General features: G+C 47.3%; 1 protein-coding gene across 2 annotated transcripts in view; it reads left to right on the top strand.

Annotated features, from left to right (window-relative positions):
- The window catches only part of mpp7a (MAGUK p55 scaffold protein 7a), a 120,912-nt gene extending 110,138 nt beyond the window's left edge, over positions 1-10,774 (top strand). For both annotated transcript variants that reach the window (XM_080515204.1, XM_080515203.1), the window contains one exon: positions 8,224-10,774. In XM_080515204.1, the coding sequence (XP_080371330.1) occupies positions 8,224-8,403 (180 nt within the window). In that variant the 3' untranslated portion in view covers positions 8,404-10,774. The remainder of the gene's footprint in view (positions 1-8,223) is intronic.
- The last annotated feature ends 3,040 nt before the right edge of the window (positions 10,775-13,814 follow it).

The following is a 13,814-nucleotide window of genomic DNA, read 5'->3' as shown; positions in this document are numbered from 1 at the left end:
TTTTCAACGGCGTTTCAATAATCGACTAAAAACATTGAGATTTGTCGACAAGTCATAATTAAAATTCTTGTTTGGTTGACAAGCGAGTTAATGGGCCATGGCTGACTTCCTGTTCCATGGGAGGTTTTTTTGGGGTTTTTTCGCCAGAACTGCTTCACAAGACTAATAAGCCTGAGATGAATAACTTCTTAAATGTTCCACAGCAGCTTTGAGTCATAACAGGCTGGCGTGTCGTGATCCAGGTGGCTGCGTCGCTCCGTGTTTTGATCGGCGGCTCGGTGGCGTTCCCGACGAGAGGAAGTCCTTCGCCCGTTTCGGCGTCTTTGAGTCAAACCAAGATGGAACCCGAACCCCTCGGGTCCCCCCTCGGCCCCCCCGTGGCATGACAAACTCGCCAGCTGCATCGCTTCGCCAACAAGCCAGTTGGAGTCGGATCCTCTCTGTCTTACACATTTTAATAAATGTACCCGAGGCCCATGGCAACACAACAGGACCCGGCTTAACCCCGAGGAATCCCGACTTCTGACTCATAGTCGCCGCCCCGCGTGTCGTTTTTCCACCCCGGCGCTCTGCGTCATGAGTCAGTGGCGTCCTCCAGCCATGGAGCTGCTCTAAAAATACGCTCCTGCTCTATTTATAACGAGGAAAGAAAAAAAAGCTGCTTTTTGCAGATCATTAAACTGCAACAGACCACATTGACTCAGATTGGAATTCAGACAAAGGGAAAGTTGGCGGCGCTTGTTCGCGTTGTTGCTCATCCCCAGGCTTCTTGGGTTGCAGTGGCCACACAGCTACTGCGCGGAGGGCGGGGAGTCTTCCTCGCCGTGTCCACTGGGTCCGCCGGGTTCTACGTAACAGCACAGCCTACGTGATGTTGTACGATCTGAAGAATGTCACGGCCGTGGACTCTGACCTTCGATAAACTGCTTCCCGTGCCGACTCCGATCACTCACCGGCTGCCCGGGACGCAGGAAGTGACGAGAATCCCAGGAATTTTCAGGGTAGACCTTCGTTTTCAAAACTCGGCTCAGAAATACCTTAAAGTAACACTATTAACACACAAAACCTCAGGATTTTACTCTTCAGCAGTGACGTTGGAATCGTAAGCACACTGGATTTGGTATTCGAAGGACAGACGACTTCTTAAAGACCCATTATAAAACAACTCTCGTAGTTTCACGTTTACATGGCAGCGTTTTGAAAATGATGCAGTTCGCGTGTCAGGCCACAAGATGGCGCTGTTGGTTGTTTGTGTAGTGAAACGCCTGCACAGGGGGGACAATACGCCGTAAGCATTAACGATGGCGGAACACGAACTTTCATACGGAGAGACGACCTTTGCGTTTTTACCCCCCCCGTTACCACGGCGACCAAGTCAGAGCCTTGTTGAAAAGTTCCTCTTTGCATTTCACTGAGCAGCTCCGTGGATCATGTGCTTTCCTGCGAGCAGAAAGACTTGTCCTCGGTTCTTGTGGACAGGAAGAGGAAATTTTCTTTCTTCCTTTCGGTGAAGTCGGTCTCTTAAAGACACTTTGACTCGTTTCGTCGACATTTCTGACGTACGGAACGACCCGATGAACAGAAGTGAAGCTCTTTCTGGAACGGGGGTTCTAAGAGATGGTGAGAGAATCTCCCCTTCCATGAGTATACGAGTTCCACAAGCGTCCAGAAAGTGACAGACGACCACATTCACACCTCCGAGCAATTGAAGGTCTCGAGGGTTAGGGTTGAACGAAACGTATAAACTGTGCATCGAGATGTCCGTGGCCAGGCGGCTAAATCCCCTCGGAGGCTGACGAAACAGAGCCGCCACTGTTCAGGAAGCTCAGACCTTCTCCTGGAGAAGATCTCATTTCAGGTTCAGCCTGCAGCCGGGTTCCACTGGAAGTTCAGCTCCATCTCACATCCTGCAGACATTCAACTCCAAAGCCTTAAAAAAAAAAAAAAAAAAATCTCTCGATTATTCGCTCAGGTAAATATAATCCCGCCTCACGTCTGCTCCCCGTCTGAGAACAATGAGCCTCAGTTGTCAGAAACAAGCCGGCGGCGAACAAACCGCCGGCCTTTATTACCCGCCGGCCCTTTATTAGCCTCCGCGATTCTCCCAAGCCTCGCAAACCAGGGGGCTGGAGGTGAGTGCGTGACGGGGGAGGGGTGGGGGGGGAGGTGTATATCAAGCCAGGTTGACACGCCGAGGAAATGTTCTGAAAAAAAAGGATGCGTTTGCGGTGAAAGAGAAGCCGTCGGCTGAGTGAGTCGTCTCAGACGTCGTTTCCCCTCTCGGAGGAGCCGCCGGTCTGCTTTCATGATGAAGACCCAGAAACAGACGTCTCATTGTTTTCCGCCGCGACGTTTGACTTGGAGACGTTTCAGTTTTTTCCTCTTCTTCCATGAGCGGTAACTCGTGACCCGACGAAGAAACGAGCAGCGATACGATGAGATTATTCTTTAGTTGTGTCATAATGTGGAGACTTTTGAATAAGAAGAGCACACGAAGCAAGGAAATGTGTATCTGGAGGACTGACTCGCGACGACAAACTCAAAGCGAGACATAAATGGTACTTTTTTGGGCAGAACTCAAACACTCAGATCTGCTACTCGTCCCACAAACAAATAGTTTTCTAAAATGTCGATTACACAAACGGCTTAAGGCCCAAGTGTTAAACGGAAAGCTTTCATTGCGTTTCGGGTGCTAGTTTACGAAAACAACGGTGCTCGGAGTCACTGAAAATGAAGCTTCTTCCAAGGTGGAACTTTTTGAAAAACGCTCCCACTTCCTCTCCATTGAAACGCAACTTTTCAAAAACTCCGTCGTCATGTAAACTGCTGCACAAATGCGCCATTGCCATAGTAAATACATCTTCTGCACATGCTCAGTCGATGGGCTATGATAACGGAGTGCCATGACTACATATGCTTTTATTTTGACGGTCACTGTATGACCGTGTTCTCCTGTTGGAAGCTGCATGTGTGTGTGGATTCATTGTAAAAACAACCAACAGCGCCAACTCATAGCCCGGCATGCTAACTACATCGTTTTCAGTGTTTTTGGCGTTCATAGTTTTTAAAAACATTTCCTTGTGAATGCAAGACTCAAAAAAAAACAAAAAACATCTGTCTAAATGGGGCTTTGAATTCATTATGATGAAGCAAAGAATTGATATCGTGTGTTTTTAGAGCACTTTGTACAACTAGCAGGGAGACGTTTGTAAGTCTTTGATCTTCAGCATGAAGATCAAAGACTGACATTATAGACGTGTCCTGTGTAGAAAACCGGTTGTTTGAAAAAAAAAAAAACATTCATGAAATGTGGATCGTTTCTCGACTCGTTTTACGTTCGCCTCAAACGTTTGTTGTATCTGAAGCTTCGTTCTCCGAGACGGCCGGCGTGGAAAAAGGGCTGACTCCCCGGAGGCCTCGAGGGCCGGTGTGTGCAGAGTTCAGCTCGGTTTGTCCCGGGATGGGGAGGACAGGTGTGCGTTTTAACGGGCCAATAAAGCCGAGGACGTGGTGTGTGGCGCTTTTAAAAGACGACACCTGAGGCCGACGCGTGCTGCTTCGTGCCACTAAACTGCCGAGCAGATTTATAGGCCACGGGGGGAGGATTACTCTGCAGAGCCGGACTTCACGGTACGAAGACCTCAGAAGAAAGTGACCGAGCGCTGAGGGAACGACTGGAGCGGATAAGAAAAACAACAATAGCAATGGAAATGAGCTCACAGGACGGTGATTTCAACTTGTTTCTCATTAGGGACTCGAAATTTCTGATGGTTCTCATTAAATGGCAAAGCCAGCTTGAACAACAACCCTAAAAAAAACAACAACTTTTCAGTCATCACTGCAGGCCGTTTTACTTAACGAAATAAAATGTTTAACTAATCATACTTTATTAAGCCCGTTTTCCATATTTCTATGCTGTGCTGGGCAGCGATATTAAAGATCTGATGGAGGTCAAAGGTCATGGCTCATGGGCCCACAGCAATGAGCTGTAAGTCGTGGGGATCAAGCCTGCAAATCCCAAATCTGCTCTTCTACTCTCTCTAGGCCATCAATTTTTCATAATTTCCTACAATTTTGAGCCACGTCTTCCAATTTCCCACGAGAATCCTGCAAATCTACATCGACGAACATGGAAAGAAGACTTTGAATTTCTCCCGTTTGAAAGATCACCTCAAAAGGCTGAAGGTCTTCGGAGTGCTGAAAAGAAAATAAATGTCCTGGGGGTGGGGGGGGGGTTGGTATTTCCCTAAACCTCCAAGAGACACTTGAGTTCGTCGACCCGACTCTTGGAAGGTTCCTCCGGTGTTGACAGGCCAGATTCACGAATCAGCAGCTTTGATAAGCCTGCTGACGTGACGACACGAAGACGCCGCTTCGCCGCCAACGGCGCCGGCTGGGAAACCTGCGAGTTAGCGTTAGCCGCGACCGAAGCGCTGGGATTTTCCCGCGGGGGGAGGGGGGGGTGTTTTTTGGAACCGTCTTTGTTTGACGGCATCGTTTTTCCACGTCTCCACGAAAGAACCCGACGCATTAATCACTAAATTGGACTCGATGTACGACCTTGTGCTTTAGCGGCCACGTCTCAAGAGGTCAGAGACGTCTGGTTGGACGGCGATTTCCCGACTCCGTACCGTGTGGCGATGAGACCCCTGAAATCCCTCGGTGTCCTCATGCGACGCTGCGAAAACAGCCAGAAGCGAAAGTGCTAAAACAGGCACAGGACGCTACCTCACCTCATGTGGAAATGAAGCAAGCTTAATGGGACAAATGAGTCCCGGGTGCTTTTCTGCTCCAGCTCGGGTCAAACTGCCCTCCGAGGAGGTGCCGTTTGAGCCTCCACACCTCCGCGTCGCCCGGCTTTTCCGTTCACACTCCTTGGTGCATCCATCGCCCCCGACATGTCGTCTTCGCGTCGACTCATTACCCCCTCGTTCTGGATCCTGATTGCGTTTCCATCTTCTTCTTCTTCTTTTTTTTGGCCCCTGAAGCTGATTCCTCCTGGGAGTAACGTCCTCTTACCTGGAGACGGACTGAGAGGTGAATGTGGAAAAAACAAGAAAAGCACACGGGTCGTTCGGTTAGAGGGTACGCCTTCGACACGTGCTCAGTTGATAGACAATAACAACAATGGCGGCCTCCGGAGCGTCGTGACATTTCGCCTAACCCTAACCCTTAACATTATCTTAAATTAAATTAAGTCCTACAGATGTAAATTTGCAGTTTTGACCTAATCTGGCACATTTGCAATTTGTGTACAATTTGGATATGGTTGTTCATTAATGTGCGTTGTTCCGATTAATGCTCATCCCAAAAATGTCCACAAACACAAGTAGTATAAAGTCCAAGTGAGAGTGAGAAAAGGAGATGGATAATGGGGATGTGCAACTTTTTGAAAACATTCCATCTCTATAGAAACAGGGTGAAACACATTCTTTTTTTTTTTTTAAATGACTGCAAAAGTAGAACTTTTTTTTTTTTTTTTAATGCTCTGACTTCATCTCCATGGAAACGGGGCAAGTTTTTACGAAACGGGGCAAGTTTTTACGAAACGGGGCAAGTTTTTACAAAACGTTCCGACTTCGCCACCACGGAAACGAGGGGAAAAGACAACTTTTCGAAGATGCAGCAAGTATTTCACTTTAAACATCCACGAGAAGGTCCCATAGCTTGTTCATATTTATAGCGTTATTGTTCTCTGCACACGTGTGAAATTTCATCATGAAAACAAACAGCACCCACTAGTGGCCCAACATGGGAACTACATCTTTTTCCGAATTAAACAAAACAACAAAAAAAAAGTGTTTTCACTTCAAACTTCGCGTCTAAATTCCTCATGAACCTTCAAATCTCTTCCAACCAACAGTGGAGCTCGACATGTGGCCGGCGGCGGCGGTTTCATACGTTACATATCCGCCGTTGCGTCTATCACTGTGAGGGAGGGTTTATATTTAGCCGCGCAGCGAATCCGCGATGAAGCGGAAAAACCACCAGAAGCATTCTGAAGTAACTCCTGGCTGGACGGAGCAGTTTTTTTTTTTTTTTTTTTTTTTAAATCTCGGCTTTTACGAGGCCGTGTTTATGTGCACACACGCTCCAGCCTGCAGGTCTGTGTGTGTGTGTGTGTGTGTGTGGAAGTATATATATATTTATTTATAAATGAGTGAGTGTGTGTGTGTGTGTTTGACTTTCTCAGCATGAATGTGTATTTATAATTGTCTGTTTGGCAAAGAGGGCTTTTTAAGGCCGTATCTGTCCAGAAATCTAAAGTTTGAGTGTTTCCAGAAAAACGCCACCCGACATACCCGGCTGAAACCAGAGGGGGCGTGGCGGCGCCGCCGCGGCTTCTTCTAGAAACTCTACCTTTGAATGCAGGAGCCCCCGGGTTCGGCCACTATTTACCGCGGCCCGGTAAAAATACGCTATTTTGCTTTTGCGCACAGTTAACACGTGGTTTTCATTCTTTACACTGGGCGGGACATTTGCATATTGACTTGGACGCTCCGTCTCCATCAACTCCACGACCCCCCCGCCGCCCGTCAGCACGACTTCTCTGCAGCTCCAATCGAGCGTGCTGATTAAACACATATTTTTTGAGCAAATAATTGTATATAAATGGCGTCGGGATACCTCAGGTAACCCCGAGCCGCAGCGCCGTGAACACTGCATCGTTATTCAGTGAAGACGCTTCCTGAGACTCTCGATCCAGTTTGGTTGTAAACAGTGCCGACGTTCGGTTTATTGACTCTGTGCTGGAACGTTAATGAGTAGGAATTATATATATGAGTTGGCGTGAAGCGGTTTTTCAGATAATACAGATGTGTAGCAGCGATAGTCGATGGTTTAACCGGTTAAGTGACGTTTCAAGAGAAAACATGTTTACATTTTTGATTCGGAAATGTGTGGTGTTTTCATGGCAACGCTTTCAAACGACATCCATTTTATACAGAATTTATACTGTAATGAAGCTATAGACATGAATGACGGGATAACGCCAACACCAAGTTGGATTATTAATGGTGACTGTCAAAATAAAGGTACCAGGTCCTTTATTTTAGAGGAGACTATGGACTCGGAGTCGTGACGTGACGGAGGAAACGTTCTGATTGTCCAGCTACTGAGCATGTGCAGAACGAGTTACTACACCCATGTTAGCCGGTAGCAGCGTTTCAGGAAAAGGTGCGTTTTCCCCCGTTTCCACGGGGTTTTCAAAAAGTTGCATTTTCAGTGGCTCTGAGCAGCATTTTCCCTAAAGTGCCATTTGACTCTAAAATGCCGTACATATAGTAGGACTTTGTAGCAATTTGGCCTAAAAAAAAAAAAAAAAAAAAAATCTTTGAATGTATTTTTTATGCAGAAAAATTCAAGTTTCAAATCAATTTTTGATTTTTCTTCTCAATGCACTTAAAAATAACTGCAGACATCAACTGTATTGTCAAAAGTACAACTTTATTGCTGTGATTGTCCTGGAGAGTTAAATTGCATAGAAACAATCCCAAAATTAAAAATGAAATAAGACTCTGTCGTTCATCAAATTCCAGCTTTAACCAGGTTTAAGCAAAAGTGCAACAGTTTCTATGGAATTGGAAAAATGCTGATAAACTGTGGGGCTACAAGTCCGACGAAGCGATTCAATCGATTATTTCTGACTCATGTGAAACATCACGACTCCCTTCAGACGTCTGCCTTCTCAAACAGAAGCCAAACCTCTTCAAAATAAAACCCAATCTGTTCCTTGTTTGGTTTTTTTTCCCAAGCAGACTTTGCGATCTGTGCAGCCGTTTCACACGGCCCAGAAAAGTCCACAAGCTGTCATTTCCTCATTGTGCTTCTAAAAAATCCAGACTTGACAATCTTGTATGTCTTTACATGTCTGTCTTTTGTAAATGACGGTTTGGGGTTTTTTTTAGCTTTTTTTGTCCCCGGCTTATTTTGAGGAAATTTTATTTTTCTTTGCGAATGGGACGACGGTGGCTATTCAGCCGAGGAAATAATGAAAATTCCTTGAGGTTGGGTTGTTGTGCAGCGAGGATTTTTTTTATTTTACGGCGTGGTCCGTGCCCGGGGTTCAAGCGTGGGTAACGGAGGTTATAACGGGATCCCTGCGCGCCGCCTGCTGTTTATTTGTACGTTCTGGGCTGTGAGATCTTTTGTCTTTTGGTGAGTAACGGTCCCTCTCTTCTCTCTCTCTCTCTCTCTCTCTCTTCCTCCTCTTCTCTTCTGCAGGACGAGGACTTCGAGGAGATGGTGGGCACGGCGCAGACGATGGAGGCTCAGTACGGCCACCTCTTCGAGAAGGTCGTGGTCAACGACGACCTGTCGGCGGCCTTCGGCGAGCTGCGGTCGGCGCTGAAGAAAGTGGAGACGGAGACCCACTGGGTCCCCGTCAGCTGGACTCACTCCTGAAACTGCGAGCGGAGAAGGGGAAAAAAAAAAAGGGAAGGTTTTCCAGAGAAATATGCAGGTTTTTATCAGTTTTTTGGGGGGTTTTTATATAAACGTGTACATATGCCTCGGCGCAAGACCACTTGTGTCGCCGGTACCTGAGCCGCGCCGGGCTGATGATAAACTCTCGCCCTGGATCCCGGCTGGATCTGGACCTCGGCTTGCGATCCGGAGGTGTGATGGGTTTCGCGGTCCGAGGGATTCTGTCCAGACGTCGATCGGGCGACTCCCGTTTGGGTCGAGTCAAGAGGTTCCCTGGTCCGAAAACCGGGAACAAGCTCTGGACCGTGGCGGCACCAGCAGGACTCTTTTTGTGTGTGTGTGAGTGTGTGTGTTTATTACATTAGATCGTTAGAAACCAAAGGGATTTCTTCTTGGTGGACGACCGTCGTGTTTATGTCTCTAAAGGGACCTCGGAGGGGGAAAGAAAACTGTCCTGTGCTTCTAAAACGCTTCGGCGACTGTCAAACCTGTCAGGTACACTCTCCACAAAGGGCAATAGGTGTAATTTTATTTAAAAGAAATTAATATATTTTAATATCTTCCAGTAGCTTTTCGAAGACTCTTTTTTTTTTTTTTTTAATATCCAGTACAAGAAACGACCGCGGCGTCTCGAGTTTCGCTCCACTGTTTGGCCTTGGGTCTCCGGGGGCTACTTGTCCCCCTACAAAGCACCAACGCAGTCCTTTCATCCAGGTGTTGTACGTTCCATTCGGCGGCGTGTTGAGAAAAGCCACCCTTCAAGTGAAAAGGTTGCCCAGCATAACAGCCCGGCCATTAAAAGTCCCTCGACTGGACACACTTGGCCGCCGGCGAGAAGAAAATGTTCACAATGGTGTTTTATTAGGGTGGAGTCTATATTTTTATTCACATAAAATTGGCCGCGGCGAGGGTTCGCTAATAGTGGTTTCGTAGCACACTTCCAGGATTTCTAACTCAAGTAGCGGCTCCCGACTTTATGAGCATTAGGAGTTTATTGCTAATTTCAGATACCTATTCCCACTTCTTACTCATTTTTTACTGAGTATTTCTTTCTTTTTTTTTGTTCTCACCATGAAGCGGTTGAATTTTAATTTCTCTGGCATCAATTTGTAAAGCGATTAACGCCGTTACATCCACGTCCAGGTTTGGCTCCGTTGCCAATGCTGGGAGTGAGAATTATTATTTTTTTAATCGCTTTAATTTATTGACGTAGCACCACGAGGAGACACATTTAGCCTCGCGTGGAGACTGGACGCAAGCTAGCCTGGCTCTGTTAGCGCTTCTGAGGCCGTGGTTTTATGGACTTAGTGATCTTTTACAAGCTGGAATGAAGCTTCAATGTTGGCAAGAACATTTAAGTGCAACGACGAATTTGACCAATAGAGCGCCATTGGGATGAGGCACGTCCAAAGTTAGCGTTATCCTGCTTCTCTTTTTGATTATCGTCTCAAAACAAAACCAACTATTGATAGTTTAATTCACTTTTATTGGAAAGATAGCTCCTAGTACGTAGTACAAACATCTACTGAACACCTTTTGTTAGCATTTGATGAGATAGTTTGACTGAGAAGGTGAAGTTTAAACCCAGCATGTGTCGTGTTTGGTGGAGGACGTCATGTAGCGACCGCCGCTTAGCCACATGCTAGCAACCACTTCCAAGAGAGAAACACAATAAGAATTAAATTACTGACTGTCGGAGCTTCTTTAGCTCACACTAGCTTTATATGCCCTTATTTTCATCCTCTAACCAGAAACCGCTTTTAAAAAAAATAAATATCTTTGACTCCTTGGCGAGGGACTCATGATAATGCTAACTTCCTGTTTCAACATGAAATCGCTTTTTAACTCGCTTTTCAACTTCAGACAAAGTTTGGCAAGCTGTTTCCACAAACTTCCAGTCTTTTCAAGAAGTTGATCTAATCCTCGGATCTTCTCTGTTTTTTGTTGTTGTTGTTTTGGGGGGGGGGTTTTTAGTCTTAAAATTTGAATCAGTCCGTCGGACTGCAAACTTCCTCCGACACTACTGAGCGTTCACGTTCTTCCAGACTGTCTTCATTGATTGGACTTTTTTCTTCTATTGTAATATTATTGTACTTAAAATAGATTTATGTGTAAAAGGGTACTTTGAGGGCTCCTCTTGTTTAGTGAAACTGGCCGAACACCAATTAAAGGGACCTCGCCAGCCCCTGCCTCTTTATTCTTAATGCTTTAAATTAATTTCCTTGTACTTTCTATGCGATTGAGTCAGATTTGTACAGTATTTGGAAAATATGTCTAGTTTCTTGCTGTAAATGACATGTTGTTGTACGAATTCATATTATTCTTGATAACTGCTGCATTTTATATTAAAGAAAATCCAACTAAAATTGCATTTCCATGCTGCTGAATCACTTTGAGCCTTCCGTCCGCTGGAGATTGAGGTGGAACGGAATGAAAACGACTTTTCGGTGTTTTGGAGATCCACATCTATCCTTCTTTTTCAAGCAACATTTTCCAGCCGCATGCGATTCTGCAAATGACAAAATTGGGGAGCAGTGCAAGAACAGACTGGTTTTCCTTTCCGTGCAATCAAAGGCGAGTACTTAAGGGTTCACGGTGAAGGTTTATGGACCATCCGCAATTAGAGTGGACGATTTAAACGTAAAGATCCAACTGCATGTCTGCATACGTTTGATTAATGCCACCTAAAAATGTTTTGTTTTACAATACATGCAATTCTTACACCGAAGTACAAATTTAAAAATAAAAAATTGCGGTACTATCTTATGCAGAGGAATGTGGAAGCATTTGAGTGAAGAAGAAACTGCAGTCTTCTCAACTTGTATGACCGTCTGCCGTCGTCCAGGTGTATATTAACGTATAAAACCAGGTGTGGTTGGACCTCCTGACGGAGATGCTGAAGATCTGGAGCATTAAGCGTGAAGCGAAGGGCCTGAATCTAATGACTCCTGCAACCACCGGAGCAGCAGAGCCCAATTAAACCCCAGCGTCCTGCTGCAGCTCCGTGCCAAATTGCTAACTCAGATGTCACCGGACCTTTGAAAGCGCCGGTTCTGTGAGCGGGTGGAGTCAGTGGGGGTGGAGGGTGGGGGTAAAAAGGGGGCTCTTGAGAGGGTTTGGCCTCCGCCGAGCATTGATAACGTTCCAAAAAAAAATCCCACGTTCGGCCCGAATCAGTCCGTCTATCCTTCCTCCACAGGTCTTTGATAGCTGTGCGGAGCAAGAGGGGAGGGGAGGGGTGGGGGTTTACAGCCAAGGCGGAGGAGGTGGGGGAAGACGAGGTGGTTGGGGAAGGTCAGGAGGAGGTAATGGCACTCGCCCAAACCGAAGGGCGGAAGCAGTTACTCCACATCTCTCTCTCTTTCTTTCTCTCTCTCGCTCGTTCTTCCTAATTGGGATAACAGAATGAAGCTTGAAGGCTGCTGGCGGGACGTGCAGGAACATGGCGTTGCCCTCGGAGCCCGGGCAGACGGCAGCGTGTTGACGATTGAGTGCAGTACCCCACCCTCACCCCTCCACCCCCACCACCCCCACCCCCATCCAAAAGCCATCAAGCTCAATGATGCATGTTTAACACGAGACAAATGCCACCCCGAGTTGTCCGGGGCACTCCGGCGGTTGTCGGAACACTTGGACACGGACCGCCACAGACTCTCAGGAGTTTCTCAAGTGGGTGTGAATTGACCCCATTTCCTCCGACATTGTGTTACCGGCAGCAGACCGGGGTTTTTTTTTTTTTTTTTCTTCTTCTGGACCTCGTTGCCCAACGGTCTCGTTGGGTAACGTCGTCCCCGTGGCGGATTTGATGGAGTCCGACCAAAGTTCCTCTGTTTCACTCAACAGTTCCGGGCCCCACTACGTCCAAGATTCACCTCCTTTTGAGCTTTTTCCACGTGTTTATTCACCTTGAGGTGTCCGGCTTTGTTTTGACGTCCCTCCAACTGCCAGAAAAGGGAGTCACAGACTCTCACCAGACCCCCTTTTTTTTTTTTTCCTGCGTATAACAAAAGACGAGGCTCCTGACGGGCTGTCATCGAAATGGAGTGACGTACACCTTCTCGCTACCCTGGACGTTCCGTCGGGCCCCCGGATGCTGCCGCTTGTGCGTTCGCCTCCGAACGAGGGTGGACAAAAACATGTGTTCCCGGCTCGGGTTTCCTTCCCGACATGGATAACGAAGGACCCGGCAACACATGTCAGGGTACTTTAAAAAATGAGTGACGATGTAATACTTAAAAATACGACGTGTGTACATGTGGGTCGGTTAATAATATGATGAGGAAACGGAACAGCAGGTAAGTAGCCGGCAAAGTCGCCTCAATAAATCTTCATGCAGCTCTATAAACGTCGGCCCGGAGCCCCTGACTGATTTAAGATAACAAATCTCCGTCTTCCTTTTTTTTTTTTTTTCTTTATTCATCTCTACTCCGCTGTTCCCTGACGAGTGAGCTGCCGTGTGACTGGAGGCCCAGCGATTACTTCCGCAGATCAGACGTGAGCACACCGCCACTCACCCCTTCATCCAGACGACTTTAATAGTCCAGCCCAACGTGTGCAGAATCGAAGGATTTATAGCAAGTAGAGTTCTTTTTATCTCAGATCACAGACTCGTGTTGCGCTGCAGTAAAGGCCTCGTGACTCGCTTGATTTCCAATTTGTATTTTTATTTTTTCTCATTTTTCATGTTCATAAATCTGATGGCAGACGTCGTGGGCACGGGCAGTGGAAAAGTCCCGCCCCCCCCTATTTCTGAACTTCGCCGGGGCGACGACGTGTCGTCCCTCCGCCCCCGCCGGCGCATTTCGGAAACCATTAAAAATGAAAAGCCTCCGTTTCACTCCGCTTGGCAATCCCATTTGATTTACTGCTCTGAGATTACGGCGTCTGGGCCGAGGATCCCGCCGCCGGCTCGGACGCGATAAGGCCCGCCGTCGTGACGTGACGAATCGTTTGCATCGGACAGATGTGTTCTGCCAGTGGTAGGGAGCCGGACTCCCGCCGAGCCGTTCGCTCATTTCGTTCTGGGCCTTGCTTCTCCTCCGCCGCGGTTCCACTTCATCCCGTCTGTGCCCAGTCTTTAATGTGGTGAGTCAGTCCATCGCCGTGGCTTTACCGTCGGAGACAGCCTGCGATGCTGCTCTGTTTTCCTCATCCCCGGGTAAATGCCCTTGACCATAGGGACACTAATGGGGGGGGGGGAGGGGGGGAAGGGGATTCAGGCCAGGAGCTTCCACCCACCCCGTCGTTTGGCCTAATGAGCCTCCGCATTACCTCATGTCTGTAGGCAAAGGTCTTCGGGGCACATTACCTTGAGCTGTTTTCCTCAATTACAAGGCTTAAGAAAGCCGGGTGGTGGGGTGCAGGGTGAGACGTGATGTCCTTCATGTCCT

The sequence above is a fragment of the Blennius ocellaris genome (genome assembly GCF_963422515.1).
Source record: "Blennius ocellaris genome assembly, chromosome: 19".
Classification (NCBI taxonomy): Eukaryota; Metazoa; Chordata; class Actinopteri; order Blenniiformes; family Blenniidae; genus Blennius; species Blennius ocellaris.
This window is presented reverse-complemented; position numbering and strand designations above follow the sequence as displayed.